The 20,135-nt window shown below is 39.6% G+C and overlaps 1 protein-coding gene across 1 annotated transcript in view; it reads left to right on the forward strand.

Annotated features, from left to right (window-relative positions):
* The window catches only part of MYLK (myosin light chain kinase), a 155,734-nt gene that overhangs the window by 34,157 nt on the left and 101,442 nt on the right, over nt 1-20,135 (forward strand). Inside the window, exons 5-10 of the mRNA XM_059820604.1 lie at nt 2,458-2,623; nt 5,349-5,385; nt 7,291-7,856; nt 10,771-10,974; nt 12,122-12,256; nt 18,105-18,257. Coding sequence (XP_059676587.1) covers nt 2,458-2,623; nt 5,349-5,385; nt 7,291-7,856; nt 10,771-10,974; nt 12,122-12,256; nt 18,105-18,257 — 1,261 coding nt within the window. The remainder of the gene's footprint in view (nt 1-2,457; nt 2,624-5,348; nt 5,386-7,290; nt 7,857-10,770; nt 10,975-12,121; nt 12,257-18,104; nt 18,258-20,135) is intronic.

The raw sequence follows: 20,135 nt of genomic DNA on the forward strand, positions 1-20,135 counted from the left end.
AGTGTCTCCTTTGGGCATACACAAGATCTCCAATCACTTTTTTTTGTTACTAAGGAGAGAACTTTCAGGTGATAATTAAATATTACACTGATTAGGCCATTTTTACTGAAACTATTAGTATTTTAGAGATTTATAATTACTTTCTTCAATTTGGAAGAGCAAATATATGACTGCTCTGTTGGCATCCTGCTCCCCTTCAGCCTTCAACAGACAGTTGCCTTATGTATAGTAAATACCTCGTATCTCCAGGTTTGCGGGGCGGGGAAGAAACCACCAAAAAACCCAGAAAACTGCTCATAGAGCAGGGAAATGCTTCCAAGTCATTGTGTGCTTTATTCCAGACTTATCCTTGTTGTCTGTAATACAAGAATGCCAGGGTACATCTGTACATTTCAGAAAACAAGCAGTCTCTTGCTGTGGATGCACTCACTAAGACATGTTCTTCAGTTGGCAGCTCCATCTAGAATCTGCTTCTCCCTCCAACTGCCTTCAGTTCTTTTGAGCCTGCTGGCTCTCTAGGCAGTCCGCAATGCAGCTGCTCCACAACAGCCTGCTTCCAGTCCCACCAGACTCGTTCAGGTTTTCCAGCCATGCAACTCGGTGCAAAAGAGGATTTGTCATTCAGTTCTCTTTGTTCAGGGCTGCATGGTAAGCAGCAAGTAGGGAGTAGCAATCCAGCAGCTTGAATCTACACTTTGGTACTCCTTCGTACATGTTTTTGCAGTTTGTTAGAGGTTATATTATATATTTTGCTATTGATTGTGAGCTTGTATAATGTGTTATTCTATAATCTGTCATTCATTGCCTGATCAAATGAATCAAGTATACAAAGTTCTTGTTATTAGCATCTCCATGAGTTTTGTTCATGTTTATGTCCTTAAAAAATGTATTTCAACACTAGCAGGTCTGCATATATTGTTCTGTAAAATACCACAGGTGTGTCGTTCAGAGGTCTGGCCTGCAGACACCCAGTCCACTCTCTTGAACTTATCCTCAATCCATTGCTTTTGGTTAAATTGATTTTCTTTAGGCTTTCATAATATTATTTTAGCACCTATTTTGAGCACCATGAAGCTGTCTTTTAAAGTGCAAATGAGTTGTTGCTCTTTATCAGAGTTTTATTGGCAGGTTCTTGTTGTGAAGCATGTTTTTGCATAACTGTTCATAAGGCATGGATTAGCAGGTAATCGTGCATGTGCTTTGGCTAGCTGCAAACAAGCTCAGGCCCACAATGCTTCTGGTCATGTCAGGATGGTGCTGCAGGGTCCTGCAGAGTGATAGGTATTTCAGCTCTGGCTCAGAGTCGTGGAAGAGAACTTACATAGCTGCTGGACCACATCTGGCTAGTGCAAAGCCAACACATAACCACCATACAGCATGGAAGCTTTATAAAAAACTAAAATTGCACTTTTCAGAACTAATTAATAAGCTTTTGTGTAAATGTCTTACTCTGCTTATTGTTTTCTTTCCCCTTTTCCTACTCGTTAAGTTGCAAAGAACAGAAGCTTCTACTGTATCACCACCAAACCCCTGATGTGAACTAGCTTTTTTTATTCAAATAGGACTTACAGCACCCAGATAGCAGTAAGTTGATAGAGACTTCAGGAATGACAGTGTCTGAAAACACGGTAGTGTTTCCCAAATGTTTACTGACCAAAGCCCTACAAATCATAGATTTGTACGCTTTCCCTTCCTAAACTTAGGATAGGAAAAGCTGTGGTGCCTGATAGCAAGGGACCCCTCTTTAATGGCTGATGCTGAAGCAGAAGCACTGATTTGCTCACAAATGAGGTGTTGGTCAATTATTTTGTAGCATTTGGGGGCAAAAATTGTCATTCTGATCATCTACTCTATGTAACAGAGAGCATAGAACTGCATGCATTTCTTCCTGCCTCAAAGCAGTACCTTTTGATTTAACTCCAGTGTAGCATTGCAAAGAAGGTGTGTTGCAGCAATGCCTCTCTTAATGTATGCCTGGTGCCTTCTGCCACCCCCACCTGGCCACTGATGAGGTCCTTTTATGCAGAATTTTTTCCTGTTCCTGAAGTGATACAGCATAAAGAAGCTATTGAGGGATAGAGAACTACTCCCCAACTTGGAAGTTTTTGCTTAAAAGTGTGATGTTTGACTTCCTGGAACAAACATGAACAGAAGACTGGTTTGAGCCCACATACAGTGAAAAGAAATTTGTCTAGGAATATGGATATAGTAAATAATGAAAAGCCAAAACCAAATTGAGATGAGTGAGTGGCAAAATGCAGGGAAAACCAGCCTCCTGCAGATATGAATTATAGAACTTTTGGGTTTTGTTTATACCATCTGACTATTATTCATAGAAGGAATTTGGCTAAAAGACAGGAGAAAGGCATTTTGACCTGATGTTTTACCAAAAAAATTGTTTGCTCCCCTTCTCTTACCAATAGCTAGATGTCTCATGGTGTCTTGTGATATTTTCAGGGTGATATTCAGTTGCAGCAAAATGAGCGTTTCAGCATGTTTGAGAAAACAGGCATCCAATTCTTGGAAATCCAAAATGCTCAGCTTGCTGATTCAGGAATTTACACGTGCACAGTGGTAAACAGCGCTGGGAAGGCATCTGTGTCTGCAGAGCTCACCGTTCAAGGTACAGCAAAGAGTTTACAGGAGAGAGCACAACTGAACCACAGATATTCCTTTAAAATATTGTTGGTTGTGTTCTCAGTATAAGCATTCACTTTTTCCCATTATCTTCCTCTCTCTTCATTAAATGATACTGTAATAGCTTAGAGCGTGCTACAGCTGAAAACACTGTGTTGGTTCAACGGGAAAAAGGCTATCCAAATGCTTTGTAACAACTTTCTTTAAAACCAACTTTTCACTTTTACTGTGATTTTGACCTCCGTATGTTTTGAATATAGATTTTAATTTCAGTGAATGGAAACCTTGCACTTGTCATTATAATCAGTAATTAATTTTGTATTTGTTGAGTACCAACACCAGATGCACATTTATACCAGCTCCCTTTTGGGAAACAAAATTGTATCTATATTTGTAGAACCAGGAGAGTAAAGTAAAGGAGCATAACTCTAAACTGTAAGAGAGAAAAAACAGCTTAATGAAATTAAAATTCAGGCTTCTCAACTCCCAACCCTGTCTTATTTCACTGCTGTTAAAGGAAATAAATGTCTTTGTATAAATAATTTAGGATGTTCTATTCCATATATGCATTTCCATATACAGTTCATTTTGCAATTTGATGCTTCCTAGGGTGCCCTTTCCATCAGCCTCAAAATGATACAACCTTCAGCAACCACACTAAAGAGGAATTTCATCAGTCAGTGGGTAAGCAGTCACTGGACCCAATTAAATAATTAAATCAACAGCTGCTGGCTTCAGCTGCAGTCATAAGATCAGTGGGTTACATACACACCCAGCGGTGAATTTTTTGATGTGTTTTAAGTTAACACCAATGCTGTCACTCTGTAAGATATCGAGAATATAAACAACAAGACGATTTACATTTGGCATCCTCAGAACCACAACTAGCCTTTAGCACTTAAAGCTGTACTTTTTATCTATAAGTTCCAATCTGATGAAGCCATTGTATAAGGAGCTTCTACAGGTTGCCTATTCAGCGGATGTTTTATAGAAAGGGCCATCTTGTTCAATATGCCTTTTTTTTAAACATGAAACTTGATCCTTACTTGCTGTCCCTGAAGCGGTGAGCTTTCTGTTGTGTAATGGGTATATCTGCCTTGAGAGGTGATGCGGAACTGGGGTGACAAAGTCATTTGTGGTATATGTTTGCTTCAGATGCTGACCACATCTCTGAATAATGCAGGCATTCTTTCTTGGATTAGTACAGGTCAGTAAAAAGGGCACTCTCTTGCAATGTACTTGACTAATCGGATGATTCCACTTACCTAACCACAATATATAATACCTAATTCTTTCATTATCAATTAAATCAGGTCATAGGAGTTGCTGCAAGATGCTAGCAGACAATCAAGTGGCTCAGAATTACTACATTTTCTTTTAAATCCATGCAATCTCAGATATAGATAATCTTGTTCCAAGAGTTACATTTTTTTTACTCAAGTTCTCATAGTGGAAAGTGGAGAGGGAGGGGGAAAATGGTCTTTTAATTGACAGGGTTGTATGGTATTGTCTGCAACCAGTAGTTATTCAGCTTCCTCTTCTGCATTTATCCAGTCTCTTTTCAGCTTTAATTTTCATGTGAAGAATTTCTGTTACTGTTTATTGACAAGTTTATTGAAGTGAGGTCAGTGGGTTATTTCCCTCTCTCACTTGCAACTTTTGTGTGTGTCTAAATAGATTCTTTTGGTCACTCTGAATGGTGTGGCAAGTCCAAGCATTTAGATGTGGATTTTTGCTTGCAAAACACAGTGGAAATCAGGGTATCATCCATCACATGTTTTTGTCTTTTCCCTGAGGCAATGACTGTGAAAGCATTTTTATGGAGTATTTGTTGATGACTTGCAAAATTCATTATCTTGCAAATTCATTATTGCATGTCTTTCTACTGTAGTTTCTAGTCTCATAGCTGACAACAGCGTAGATGCAACTTTGATCTGACCAGGAGAAAACAAGTTGCATCCTGTAGTGTTAACTAGGGAAAAATGGAGAGATGTGGTTGATACTCGATCTGAAGTGGTATTTCTCTCCTCCCAACTGTTTATATCTCATGCTGCCCCCAAGAGAAACAAATACTGTCAAGGTCTGGGAGAATGCATGGAGGATTGCATACATATGAACTAAGAGACTATGGGCAAATACGCGCTCGGTTATATCAATGCAGCTGATGAGGTACCTTGGCAAATCAATACAGCTCAGCCATGTTCCCAGATTTCCTGGTGGTGTTGCAAAGTGAAGACATGTGATGTTTAGCTTTTGTGTTATTCATGTTAAACATGATAACACTTGCTACACAGCAAATAAGTTGGTAAAAGTTTGCAGGTGGGCTCAGGTTTTGGGAGTTTTTACTACTGTTAATTTGGTTTTGTGTTTTAGCCAGAGGACAGCTGCAATTTTACTGTGGGCGTGCTCAGGTGTAGTACTGGTGTTTGTCTGTCTTCACTTCTACAAGCTCTGTGGAGTTCCCATAAGATTTCATGAGCTGCCTCCCAGCTGGAATCTCTTCCTTACTTCTCTCTTCTAACAAGGAGCCTTTGAGGCTCACAGAACTTTTAGTTCTCAAGGGACTTCTGAACTTAGTTGACCCAGCAATGTCTCAAAATGGACCAAGACCTCTTTGTGTTTCAGCTGAGCAGCTTGCTGTTCTCCATATCAAATTTCAGGTGTGGTGTATTGTATGTATAAGTTACCTGTTTTTTCTTCTTTTATTTCAGGTCCAGATAAGACTGACACATATGCTCAGCCACCATGGTATGTTTTTACTGGAGTACTTTCTCAGAATATATAATTGCAGTCCACTAATTTTGTCATTTACTGCATGAGCCTTCCTCACAAAGTGATAAATCTTTTTGGGTCAGTCTGTATTTGGAAGTTAGAAAATGTTTACTTGGAATGAGATTCTCTCTTACGGCCAAATTAATCTGTCCTGGTAGACTCCTACGAAATAGTTGGTGGAACTGGTGGCAACACTATGAAGTACAGAGTTCTGGTCTGGCTCAGGAAACCAAAATTTAGATGGCTTTATGCTCACTGTTCCCATGTAGCTAAACAGTTATATAATCTGAACAAAAACTATGTAAGGAGAAATTATACTCTGTATCAATTTGTCAAATTTCCTTTTTGGAGACAAAAACCTGCATGCATCTTTTCAGTACCGAGCTGGTTGTTCTCTGCTGTCATAAGCAAAATGTGGTATGGCCATGGTCTTTGCTGTTGTCTGAAAATACATACAAAAGTATGGGTAAAGTAACAAGAAACAAAAAATTTCATGTTTTAGGGCTTTATCAAGATTTTAAAAGTTAAATTTAAAATTGTCACTGTAATTAAAAAAAAAATTTGTAAAATGGCTTTTCTTCATGAATAGAAAATGCAGGAATGAAATGGTCTAAGCTGACTGTGTAAGACACTTTCATGAAGGCCAGTTGCTTTACAGTCTTCAGGGTATTTAATCTGTCCTCACGTGCCCTGGATGGGATTTCAAAATGGCATGTTTACATTGTCCTAACTCCATGTCCACTGCAAAGTGGATCTGAAAATGCTGTGCTACCCTGTTTTTCAGGTCTGTGTGATTTTTAGGAACATACTTTAAAGTAAGTTCAGTGTAAATGAAACTGTGCAGCCAGAACTCCCCATGTGCTGGGTTCTCCAGAGTAGTTTTGCCTCCTCCATCATTTATTCACAAAAAAAGAGATATTGTGTAAAATGTAAAAATCTTACAGTTGTAACTGCAAATCTCATAGGCATTATTTCTCTAGTACATTGAACTCTGGCTGTAGAAAAGTACCTCAATAAATATCCTGAATCTCCCTGAGAGAATAAGTCAATGGCACTAAGTATAGCAAAACAGAGTTGGGCTAGAAATTGTTTCCCGTATTTCAAATAAGTTCCAATTCTGCCTTCGAATAATGCTTTGGAAGTGTGAGACACAGACACAGTGCTCTACAGATAATAGCTTAGTGATCAGGGCAGTGAACTTCAATGCAGGAAACTTAGATTCAACTCCCCAATTAGTCAGCTACTTTTGTGCCCCCAAAGTACTGAGCAGCAGACCCATCATAATTCTGAGAAACTCTTCCTAATTAAACCATAGCTGATATTGTTACATCCAGTCAATTGATTTTTTTTTTTACAACCCCCACTCTCCCTCCCAGAGACTTTACTCAAGTTTCCTGATCAGTCCTCTTTTGAAATCACCTAAATTACAACACACCATAATTAGAAATAGTAAATTCACTGCACAATTCACATTTTCATTTCCCTTTAAGGAACTATTTTATGTGGTGTTTTGAGCTATAATTATAGGTGACCTCAATTTATTAAAGCATGAAGTAGTGTTACACCACGGTCATTCCAGGGTGTCACGTAATTGCTCTCTATCTAAAGCAGTGTATGCAAGGTGTCTGACTCACAAAACATGTTAGAACCTGAGCAGTGGATTAGTACCCAGAAACTCCTCAGCTGAGACAGTATCTGAGCACTGATCACATTTTATGAAGCTTTTCACTTCGCCTCTTTCATCCATGTTCTTAATCTGTGTGAAGGAAACTAAAGGTTCATTAGTTCACATTCTTGCTAAGGGATTGTGTATCATTGGTGATAATAATAATTAGTCTTTATACAGTGTCATACATCTGTAAACTTAAGATTTTCCTTCAGCATGCCATCAAAACCAACAACGCTTGCTGTTAAAGCTGTTGAAAATTCAGAATTCAAACAATCAACTAGCAATGGGATTGCTAAAGAGCTGAAATCCAGCAGCACTGAACTCATGGTTGAAACCAAAGACAGGTTGTCAGCAAAGAAAGAGACCTTTTACATTGCCAGAGAAGCCAAAGACAGTAAGCACCAAGAAGCCAGTGCAGTGTCTCCTCAAGAACCTAAAGAAGGAAAAAAGGGATCTCAAGTCTTGCAGAAAACTTCAAGCACCATCACACTACAAGCTGTCAAACTGCAACCAGAACCAAAGACAGAACCCCAGGCCACTTTCATCAGACATGGTGAAGACAGGAAAAGGGCTGTGCAGCCCCTGATGTCAGCTCAACAAACCCCATCTCTGGCAGGGCAAGTCAGTCCAAGGAGTAGAGAAGGAGAAAGCAGATCTGGAGCCTGGAAGGCTGTAATGGAGGAGAAGAGGGAGCCACTGGGAATTCCCCCTCAGTTTGAGAGCTGTCCACAGAGCCTGGAAGCATCAGAAGGCCAGGAGATTAAATTCAAGAGCAAAGGTAAAAGTATGAATGTTATCAGAGCCCTGGGGTTAGTCAGGTTCCCCTTCTATGTGTGGAAGTGGGGAAGCAATTCCTTCTTCATTGCACGTTGTCCTCCTCCTAAAGTATTTTGGAAATAGATGCAGAATCTCATGCTGTTTCCACAGTGCTCTTCTGAATGAAATTTTCAAATCATTCCATACCATAGTGTCCATCCCTTCTTTCATCTGGTGTTTCCCCAGATGTAATCAATGCTGCTCTTTCTAGGAGGTAGTTTTAGGGCCTCTTCTACGAGGGTGCAAGAGAGAAAATGGATGGTACACTTTACAGAACTGTTATTAGTTACATTGCCCCTGAGCCAAAAAAAATGTTCAGATAAGAAACTACAATCAGTCACTGCATTTCCCTTGCAGCATCTACTTTTACCCCTCATATTTGGTCAACCCAGTGCTGATCTGAGTGCTTCCTAACAGCTGAAATGATAAAGACAGAATTAAAAGGGAGGTTTAGAGTTTGCTCTGCAGAATTTGACCGTGTTTTAACCTCTCAGAAGAGTAATGAGAGCTGCATTTTGCTGAATCCAGGGAGTAGATCTGGAACACTTTTTTAATTACAATTTTAGTATAAAATAATTTCAAAACATTTTTCTGCTATTCTTTTAAAATAACATTCACACTTTAAAGTGTTCCCACAAGTGAGAGAGAAATTGGTTTTTATGTCTCTGGAGGAAAAAAAATCACAACAAAACCATGGTAATTTATTTCATTTCTTGATAGTTCTTGCCGCATGAGTAAAAAATACAATTTATATCACAAGCCCAGAGAGTAAAGAGGGGAGAAAATATTCGAAAGATCCTGGCACCTTTTCAATAGTTTATTTTTCAGGTATATTAGAAAGCAATCCATGCTCTTAGTACTATCAGAGCACCTCAAAAACTTTGCAAGGTTTAACTAATTCATGATCCTGTTTGGTAGGGAAATGTAGTCCTTATTGTACAGAAACCAAGGTGATCATTCAGTTCTTATTGAAGCCAGTGAATGCCTTTTTGTTTGGTTTTGGACCCAAAGCACAAACTCTTACATGCAAAGGCAATGTGTCTGTAGGGAAGTTACAGTTGCATGTCCCTAGTGCACTTCAATAAGTAATCCGAGAAACTATCTTTCCTAAGAATCCTCCCCGCAAAGGGTCACCAGGGTTGCATTCACAGGTACCTCTGCTTCCTGGTTGCAACGGACAATGGAAATGCTGTTACACCCTTAAGGAGGCTTCCACCTGCCAGGCTGTCAGCTCAGCATGCTTCTGGGTCAGTATGGTTACTACAAAGCATCTAGGTTCTTTGACACTTCAGGACTTGATTTTTTTTTTTTTCCCCCCCAGCTTTTGGAGGTTCTCCCACCTCTGCTCTTCTTCACTAATTGTCTATGGATTTCGAGGAACTCTTTCTCTGCTGAGCAGGAAAGAGAATATTTTCTGAATAATAATGTCTAGTTTCTAGTGGAAAAAATTCACAGAAAAAGGATGTTTACTGCTTTCCGATGTATGTAACGGTCATTCCATTTTTTGCCCCATTTGTGGGTGAAATGGTAACCTGCCCCCTTCCAAATTTTTTATTGATTTGGAGCTGGATTTAGGGACTGCTTTTTTTTCAAAAAGAAGGAATTCCTTGTTTTCCTGTTTCTAGTCACTTATATCAGGTGGAGTCCTGCTTCTAGCTAAGGGTTCCTCTTCTTGATAAGTCACTGCCCTATCCTTCTGTTTTCTCCATTCAGAAGGGTTTCCTGCAGTATATCATACGTCTTTGTTGCGGATATTCCTGCCATCTTTTACTGTCTGTACCTTCCTCCAGGGCTGAGCGCTCTTGCTATAATGAAATGGGTAGAGCTGGGAAGGAACATCAGCAAGGTGGAAGCCCCAGGGGGCCTTGTTTGCTGAAAATAAGTGAAGGATGGGGTGGGTGACCTTTCCTGGCATTCTTTCCTAACCTCTCTTTGCTCATCATAGCAACTGCCCCACGAAGCTCAGACCTCCCTCAGCACTACTAGGAGCCAAATGTGGTTTTCTGGAGCTCTGACGCAGGCAAAACAGGCAGTAAAACCACAGCTGGTTTGCTTCTGCTCCCTGAAAGTTTACTGTCCTAGGAAGCTGCCTGCTTTACCTACACCTGGACCCTAGTCTGGAAGAAAAACACACAGAATCACAGAATGTTTGAGGTTGGAAGGGACCTCTGGAGGTCATCTGGTTCAACACCCCTGCAGTGTCACCTAAAGCAGGTTGTGGCTTTTGAATATCTCCAGGGAGGGATACTCCACAACATTTCTGGGCAACCTGTGCCAGTACTTAGTAACCCTCGCAGTAAAAAAGTGTTTATGTTCAGACAGAACCTCCCATGTTTCAGTTCGTGCTCGTTGCCTCTGGTCCTATCACTGGCCACCACTGAAGAGAGCCTGGCTCCATATCCCTTTAGATATTTATATAAATTGATGAGATCCCCCTCGAGCCTTCTCTTCTCCAGGCTGAACAGAATAAACAACCTCAGTGGTAGGTACTGTGGATTGCAAAGTACTGCTAGGTGCTCAGAGAAACCAGTTTAGCAGGGTAGGAAGGAATGGGGAGAAATTTATTTCTTTCTCCTCTAATACCTCATCACATCCATTTTGTCTGTGACTTTTAGAGGAACAATTTTCAGATAGAAGTGCTTGGGATTTTTCAAGTTACCAAATATTTGTTATTTTAAAAGAAGGACTGGCCAAGAGGTTTTGGAAGATCAGAAATATCAAACCATCTTTTTGAAGATAGTTTTGTGTATTACTTGCTCATTAAGGATTATATAATTATGTATATGTAAATTATACCTAATTTACACTAAAGCAAATAATGGAATTATACTAAGGGAAAAAACTGTTCATAAAAATTCAAATACCTGATTGTCTAGTTTCAGGGAAACCAAAACCAGATGTGGAGTGGTTCAAAGAGGGTGAACCTATTAAAACTGGAGAAGATGTCCAAATAAACGAAGAAGATGGAGTTCATTGCCTATGGTTAAAGAAAGCCTCCTTGGGGGACAGTGGATCTTATAGCTGTGCAGCTTTCAACCCCAAAGGCCAGACTTCCACCAGCTGGTTGTTAACTGTCAGAAGTAAGTAAGTTCTTGTGAGCCCTTCTCCACTTTGAAAACTGTGGCTGGGCTTTTCTAAGCTGTCAGAGGGTGGTAACTACAAAATTTCTATTACAGCTTCTCAATGCAGGTTAATTCTGATTCCTAGCCCTGTGAATAATGTGGTGTGGGATAGCTGGCAAGCCACTTTCTGCATCGGTTTCCCTTCTGATGTTTTGTTTCTGTTGTTTGTATAGCTAAAACCATCTCATTAAATGTTTTGTACACAGGAAGGCCTGTTCTCCACTGAGGTTTTCTGTTAATGCTTGTATTTAATACAGGTTGCCAAAGATTTTATTGTTGTTGTTCTGCATTCAGTTCTCTTGGAGCTGCTTAGCGTTTCTATAGGACACTCATATCTAAAATGTTTTGCGAGCACAAACCAATCCTGTGCAGCAAAGCAAATAAGAAGAAAAGTAAAGGAATGAGAATTGCATTCTGCTAAATTCAAGTTCGCTTCCCAGTGACAAATTATTTTGAGCTTGAAGGCACTGTCTTACTGGTCTGGTTGAAAGAATTGTTAGCCTCTTAGCAAATCTTGTCCTCAATTCTAATCTTTTCACCTGGTTTTAGGTTTTGTCCTGGAGCTATGATCATGTTTATGCAACATTTCTCTATTTGCTGTGCCTGAGGTTAAATCAGGATACCCAAGATACTCTCTTGCTGTCTCATGAGAGAACTGTAAACTGCATCCTTAAGTCACCCTATTTCACTGCCAGTCAGGGGAAATTTGGGAGAGGGACTGGGAGACGACAAGAGGAGAGAAGAATTATCCTTTCTGTTCTTTGCACTGAGCTCTCTGGTAATATGTTGCATACACTTCCAGTGATTGGCTGCAAATGGTGGATTCTGGCATAGAAAACCATCACCTAAGATACAGCTTGAGGGCTGGCAACACCTGCCTTGTAGATTATAGAAGAACCCCTTCTTTACACCAGTCCATTGCTCAAAATGATTTCTATTTCCCAATAAAATATTTCACCATGGTTTTGATTTTTTTTTTGCTTGTTTGCATGGGATGAATCTGTTAGTCCAGCCATGTCACCTAAGCATACCTAGAGAAAGTCACTAAGTGGTAAAGGTAATTTTTTCAATGGGTTAAAGGAACTGTTTTCATTTTGTTTTAAAGGGCCTAAAGTTCAAGAGGTTGCTCCATGCTTTTCCAGTGTCTTGAAAGGATGCACTGTGAGTGAAGGGCAAGACTTTGTGCTGCAGTGCTGTGTAGGAGGTGTACCTGTGCCTCAGATCACATGGCTTCTCAATGGTAAGGAATCCCCTGGTCTGCAATACAGGCGTGCATGCACTTACATCCGCAGTCTCAGATGCCACTCTGATCAGTACATAGCAAGGCTGTGAATACTGCACAAATCACTCTAAATCACAGTAATATAATCCACTAAAATATTTGAAGAAAATCGGTTTATATGCACATAATAAGCAGGAAGGGTGGTTTTCTTGAGGTTTTCTGTCTTGCTGCAGTTTTCTAGTATGTCCAGCAGGGGACTCTGTTGACAAGATTGTACGCAGATGGGTGTCCTGGGTTTCCTAAAACACAGCTTTTCCGCACGCTGCAGCAAAGCCTGTGTTGCTACTGTATGCTGAATCCTGTGCGACCCCCACTCCTTTGGCACTGGCCTCTGCTCTGAGAGTAACGGATTGGCATCATGGTCTGCAGGGATAATAAGTTCTCAGCAAAATAAGTGCAGTATATCAATCTTTACAGTAGGAAGGAAACCCGTGCCCTATTCCACCCTTCCATCAGCTGGGAAGTTCATAATTAGTGTTAGAAGCTATGTCCCCAAGATCTTAAAATCACAGCTTTTCCGGTTGCTTCTCTACTAGAAATATGTTCCTTGAGATTCTAACACTTGCCCAAAGCTGACTAAAAAAAAGGATAAGTAAAATATTTTTTACTTTTATCAGACTGTATAATCTCCTACCCTGTCCTGATTACACAACTGAACATGCAAGTTTCCTTAACAGTCCCCTCTTAATACCAGAGTTTGGCCCAAACATCAGCATTTTGCTTGGATTCCAAATGATTTCAGAGATCCAGGGACTACCTGCTTTGGCTAAGGTCTCTTTCCATTTAGAGCCACATCTATTAAACACTAGACAGATTTATTCAGCTTAACCCTTGATCACCTTTGTTACTCCTGAAGTGCAATTGATTTTTTTGTAGACTCTCCCAGGCTATCTATCTTTGTGTGTATGTGTGTGTGTGTGATTTAAAGACAAAGAATACCATACTTTGCCCTAAAGATGTTTCTTCCAGGACTGTTTTAAAATGAATTATTTGCACATGATCTCTGTTTTTCCTTAGCTATTCAGAATAAATGCGATAACTGAAAAAGGTGGCAGGGAAAATGAACCATGACCTTGAGATTGGTATGTTCCCACAGCCTGGTCCGTTCCCCTTCCCAATAGCTCCATGTCTAGAATAGAAAGACCACTGCTTTATTTACAACACGAAACATGTGAGTAAAGGCTCTGATGCTCTCCCATTGGAAATAATTTGTTTCTCTGTTTGAAGGCTACTCTGCAGCTCCTCCTTTGCAGACATGAGTAGAATCACTGTTTTGCTATGCAAGAATTGTGTCTTGCAGCACAGAAGGAGCAACTCTGACCCATAGGGTCAGTCATTTCATCTTCATGTTCCAAGGGCACCCCCTGCTCATAAAGGGTTCCCTTAGTCATTGAATGATGTGGTTATACCCAGTTATCTTCCACATACAGAGCATCTTCTTGTCTCAAATGACTTTCTGTGTTACAGTTCATCAGGCATAGATACAGTGTCTCCATTGATGTAACCATGTTCTGCTTTGCTAAGCAGAAAACCATTGTCTCCTGAAAAATAGAGCCTAGAGATCAATAAGCAACATGTTTCTGTAGGCCTCCAGTATGCACTGTGCCCCCCTGCCTTTTTTCAGGAGGTTTGTTCTGCGTTGACCTTTCTTCTCACTAATCTCAGATGAGTCTGCCCCTGTTCAGTTATAACCATGTTTATATTGCATCCAAGCTTCTAACTGCAATTGGATCAATATCACAAGGAGGCAAAAGCAGGTGGTTTTTTTTCAGATAGTTGGATTTCAAACTATTAGTGTTCTGTAAGTGAAAGCCAGAACATTAACTCTGCTCTTAAATCAAAACGCAGTGAGCCTGAGTAACTGAAGCACAAGAAACTATCACAATAATAAAAATTAGGGACATCATATATTATTCTAAAGACATAAGCACACTACTTTCATTCCAGATTCCTGAAACATACCACTATAGTTTAATGCTTTTCTGTCTTGCATCTGATTGTGATACATAACTGTTTATGTACCATTTTGATACAAGCTTAAATGGATTATAAACAATAGTTTCATGTTGATAATTCCATGTACGCTCCCAGGGTCATTATTTTACCTAAGAATCAAATTGGCTATTGCGATATCCATTTGAAAGCAAACATTTCCTTCCTGTCTACCAGCTAGCTAGATACTACAAACTTGCCATATTTATATCCATTTTCAGATAAAGAAGAAAGTTGTGTTTCTGATCCTGAAATACTGCTCCAAGCAGACATAAGAATGCTTTTGGCAAAATGGCGTGATGGAGTCTTTCATCAACTGGCCATATGAAGAAAACAGTATAGTCGCAGTATATAATCTGAGGCAGGCAGACAAATTCTGTTTTAAAAAAAGGTGTGTTACAATCTGCTGTCCATGCTTGGAATATAAAGCTTTTTACGTTCACAACCGATAGGCTGCAGCAGAGAAAAAAGCATTCTGCCTAGAGCAATCACACTGCTATTGAAAATACAGCACTTTTGCAGAGCTCCATAGAAATAAAAATCACATGGGACCGGATGTGTAAAGTTCACAAGAAAATATCAAATGCAAATTGTCTTCCACGCATGACAATAATAACAAACTAGAATTAATTTTTTAAAAGAATAGTGAGAAAAGTATGTGTATCGCAGTGAAATAATGAATGTAAAGACCAAGTTAACAAATCATAAGAAATATGAACAGAAGACTGCTTTGAGAAACAAATAAAAAATAGGAAAAAAGCAGAATAGACGCACTCCTAGGCTGGCTAGCCCTTGATATTTATTGAACAGCCTGTGTGCTGTCCAGTCTGTTTTCCCGCGATCTCCGAGGAATCCACACCACCTGAGAACTAAAAGACTTACAATAACTTCTTGTAAAATGTTGCATACAAGTACTGAGATACTTAGATACCGAGCATTTTTACCAGCTGTGACTACATATAAATTTAAAACATTTTCCAAGCCATTATATAGATTGACCTCTCTTTGTGGTCAACAGACAAAAAATAGATGATGTATGCTGTGCATTGTCTATAATTACTTCTTAGCATCTATGAGAATGAGTAGTTTTTCCATATTCATAGAGACTGCACAAATAAGAGCTACCTGACTGAACTATGGATTTTATTTGAGCTCTTACTCTTCTCTGCAGCTCTACCATCTTCAGTTTCTTTCTTATACTTTTTCCCTATTTTAGTGATTTAAAGTTTTTTTCCAACTTTTTCAAGACAGTTCTTTTGTCCTATTGCTCTCACTCTGCCCTTTATTTTAAGTTTATTTCTGAATTTTCCCTGATTTACCAGCAAATTCCCTGAGAGTAGAATTACTGTGTTTTAGTTCTGGCCTCACCAAAGACTTATAAATAACTTTTTACATGTGGCATCTGTGACAATACTTCAGTACTGAAGTACTTCAGCTTCTTTAAATACTTTATTGGTAACTTCTTTTTAAATTGCAGGAATAAGGCCTGTGTGATTTGTATTTTAAATATCTTCCTTTTCATATTGCTTTCCATGTGTTTTTTGTTGAATTGAACCTCTTTCTTCTGAATTTAAAACCAGTATGACCATGACTTTAGCATAACAATTCTCTGAGTAGTGTTTGGTTTTAGGATAGCTTTCTGATCTGTCCAGAAAGCTTTTAATAAATGGGCCAGGGGAAAATTTCCTTTATTCTGGCATAACATGCCGGCAGAAAGGTATTTTTTGTTATTGTTCCTGCTGCCAAGCTGTCATGGAGATTTGACTGTTCTGCCTCTGGAGAAGGGAACATTTCACTACCGCGAGAGTTGTTTTTATTAGATCAAAGTATAAGTACAATGGACATAACTGAGAATCTTGCTGCAGGTTATTCCTCAGGGCTGATATACTTGTGTTTCTTTTCTGGGGTCTGATGAAAAGGCTGTTCTGTAAGTGAATTCACTATTCTGTGAATAGTGCTAAAAAATAGTCACAGTTTTGTTGGGAGCAGGAGTGAAAAAGAGGATGCCCTGACAAAATCTGAGGACACAGTGAAGGAGACCACATTTTCTTTTTCCACATACAACACTTACCCTATTCATTTGCTTATTGAAAACAGGAATAAAAAGGCATTGTTCTGGTTTTGATGATGCAGCTTTTATCCTGAGTGTATTTCTGATACAGTTATCATCATAACATCATTAGGCACCATTAATATTTTCAATGTCAGAATCCAAGACTGGATCCCTGTCAGGTTAGATGTTCTACAGTCAGACCAGAAAGGCAGTCCAGTGCCCCATGTCCTCTTACAGAAAGCTTTGTCTGCTTGGGCTTTAGCTCTACATGTACATATTTGAATGTAATGTTATTCACAAATGCAAAAAATATGTGATTGGACTTAATAGTTACAACAGTCTGTGTGTAACTGAGTGAAAGGGAGCTCATAGGAACTGGTAATAAGAATATGCAACCTGTGAAGAAGGTGGAGAGAGTTTATTCTAAAATTGGAGTTGTCTTGGCAGTTGATTAGCTATTCACCCCAGTTTTTCATGTGGTAGAAAATTCGCTAACTTAATAAACAGATGACTTATAACATAAGTAAAAGAATAAGATCATCTATCACATTTTATAAAATATGTAAGTATATGTAAGTATTGGATCATGCTGATATTGGTACATGTTTGTATTTCAGAATGGAACTTTATATGCAGATAGTGCATAGATAATGACTGCCTTCTGAGTTTGCTAGTGTTGAAAACCAGAGATGAGAGAAAAATCTGTCCCATCATTTAATTTATCCTGCTCATAGTGCAGAGCTGGTTCTTAGAAACCCCAGAGCTTTTGTCCTGATCTTTTGAAATTATTTTGGCAATGAAATCAATTTTGATCTTGCCTTTTGACCATGATTTCCCAAGTGACAGAAGTCTTTGATTCAGTCCTGCACAATTTCTCTGCAGTTTCACCCTCTTCTCTTAGATGACCCTAATTTCTTTCTCCAGCATGATGTTTATGCACAGATATCAGGCCCTCTTAAGCATTGCATGCACTGGGAAAGCAACCAATGATGAGTCAGTAGTGGAAACTATTTAATATTGGGAAAACAGATTGCAGAAGCATTTCAGAAAGTAAGGCTGAGATTGATGACAGTTCCTGAAACAATAGCAAGGCAACTATAACCAGTCTACACTAACGTTTAAGCATGTTCCAAACCAATTCAAGGAACCAGTTTCTTAAAATTAACGTCTTTAATAGTCACATCACTGCAGATCAGACTGTACCTGTCAGTTACCAGACTATACATACTGTAGTGTAGATTGACTGCTTATGTAAATCAGCGTCTTGGCTCCATTATAGATTTTGCTGTCTCTGCTGTAGTGGAATGTCTTCCACTACAAAGTACTTGATGGAGGACTTCAAGTGCTTCTCCATGCCCAACAAGTTTTGCACATCTATACAGTAACGCTAATATCTAGTTTCAGGCAAAGTACAAGATGGAGACAATGTCTGAAGCAACCACACAAGACATTGCTTTTCTTATCCACCTGAAAGAGAATCTGTTCAAAATACAAAGATAAACCTTTCTCCTCTTGCTGTTACTCAAGGTAGCACCCAGTGAACCTAATGGTGAGATTTGTCTGACAACCATATTCTGCTTTGCGCTTGGGATGCCATTTGTATTCACTAGAGATCAGTGGCTGTGCACCAGAGGGTGGGATTTGGCTCTGCACTTTAATATACTGGCTGGTGTTAGGCATCCAGATTTCACTGAAAACAAGAAGTGCTTTTGAAACTTGTGGCTGATGCATTAAGACAATTCTCTTCTTTTCTGTCTGCAGACCAGCCAATTCAGTACGCCCATTCCACTTTTGAAGATGGAGTTGCAAAATTGACTGTCCAAGATGCCCTACCAGAAGATGATGGCATTTATACCTGTCTGGCTGAAAACAACACAGGACAGTCATCTTGCAGTGCTCAGGTCACAGTCAAAGGTGAATATCTCAGCCTGCTGTAATTGCTGCAATGATATCAACTATAATTTAAAAAAAAAAAAAAAATCTTGGATCCTTAACAGAGGTGGTTGTAAGTGGATTCCATGTTTTTTTCTAAGCTGTTGTCAGCTGGGTACATTTTCTCCCCCTTGGAGTTGTGTGCCATTTAAGTGCTTAAGGACTGTGAAATGTAAAGTAATATGCATGCTTCAGAAAAAGGTATTAATGCTCCGACCTTACCTTAGTGTGGTACAGAGCAGTGAGGCTAGGCTTTGGAACAGGTGTACCAGTGTAGGAAAAGACTGTTACTGCTGAAAGAAAAATAAGTGCAGTATCATCAGTATCACCAATCAGGCAGAGAGTGTTATGGTGAGGAGGCAGATGCTACCCCTTTCTCTTGAAAGGCAGAGCAGAGACCAGTGCCAGGGACTGCAATTATGATAGCAAATGCCAATATTCTTGTTCTGCTACCAGGATTTATCAGAGATAATTCTGAAGAGGTATGTATCAGCTAATTGGGAATAGTATATCTCTAAATAAGCAGAATTTTGATAGTGAAAGTACCAGAAGAACATTGTAGTAAGCAATTGAGGTGATCTGTTGTCTCCGAAATCTCAGAGTACCCTTTTTGCAAATATCAATAATTTGATACCCTCAGTGCTGATTTGATAGCTGATTTGTCCATGAAAGCCATAATTCTGCACTAGGACCTGAACAAACACAGTCTAAAAGACCAGAGATTGCAATGAAGACAAGAGATGACAGAATCCCATGGATAAATTGAACAGTGAGGTAGTATCAATCAGTATTATGGTTTTTATTCTTATAATCTCACTGTGCATCAGTTTATACAGGTGTTTCATTTTATGGCCTGGAGATGATCAGCCCCCTCCCTTTACAATCCCTCTCCCTCAGACTCCCCCTCCCTCTACAATCAAGCCTGTATTTGGTATTTGTCATCTGCAAATGATTTTTTCCCAAAGTTATTATTGTTTGGCACTGCCTGTCCAACAGACTGCTGAGTGACAGCTGCCAAGGGAACTATTCCATTTGTCTATGACCAAATAATATCTGCCCCAAATTTGTACACACAGCTTGGTGGGAAATGTACCCTGATCCCTGGGATCCCAAGATTTGTCTTTGTTTGCCAGTGTTCTGTGGTGTTTGTCTACAGCACTTCAGTGATATGCCTGCCCCTATTCTGTCTGTATGAATCCATTTAAAACTCGAGACAAGCTTAAAATGAAAACAAAGTAATTCTGGTAAACCTATGAGTTAATTTCTTGATTTCTAAGTTGGAAATGCAGTCATCCCCTCCCTGTCCTCCCCCTTCCTGAAAAAAGACACAAAGTCGGAAAACATTGATCTATATAAGCCTGAAACTAATCTGTTCTCAAAGCCGTCATTTATAATTTCTCTGTAGCATTTCATCTGCATTAGCTAAGGGCCAATCAAGAGTGCTCCACCTCAAGGGAGCAGTCTTTGACATGGGACCTGCTGATTCTTCACTGGGACACAGAAACCAAAAAGACAGCCCCTCTCTTACTAACCATTTCTGAGTTATTTTAGGGTTGACATACAATGCTGTGGGAGCAATAGTGACCTAGCCTTTCCCTAGGCTTGTGTACTCTGTTGAGCTATTTCAGGCTGTGACACTGAGTTGGATTTCTCCTGTACTTTAGCTAGTCTGGAGCTAGAAAGCTGCCTTGCCACTATTATGGGGAGCTAGCTCCTCTGTTTTGCATCCCGTTCTATTTTCTGGGAGTCATGGAGTGCGGGGGGAAGAACAAGAGCAGAATTAAGAACATGCGTGACAGGCTGTAAAGCCATGTGTTCAACATTTTTACAGCTTTAGCTGTTCCCTCCACTTTCTTCCTA

This window comes from Gavia stellata, chromosome 8, assembly GCF_030936135.1.
Source record: "Gavia stellata isolate bGavSte3 chromosome 8, bGavSte3.hap2, whole genome shotgun sequence".
In the NCBI taxonomy this organism is placed as follows: Eukaryota; Metazoa; Chordata; class Aves; order Gaviiformes; family Gaviidae; genus Gavia; species Gavia stellata.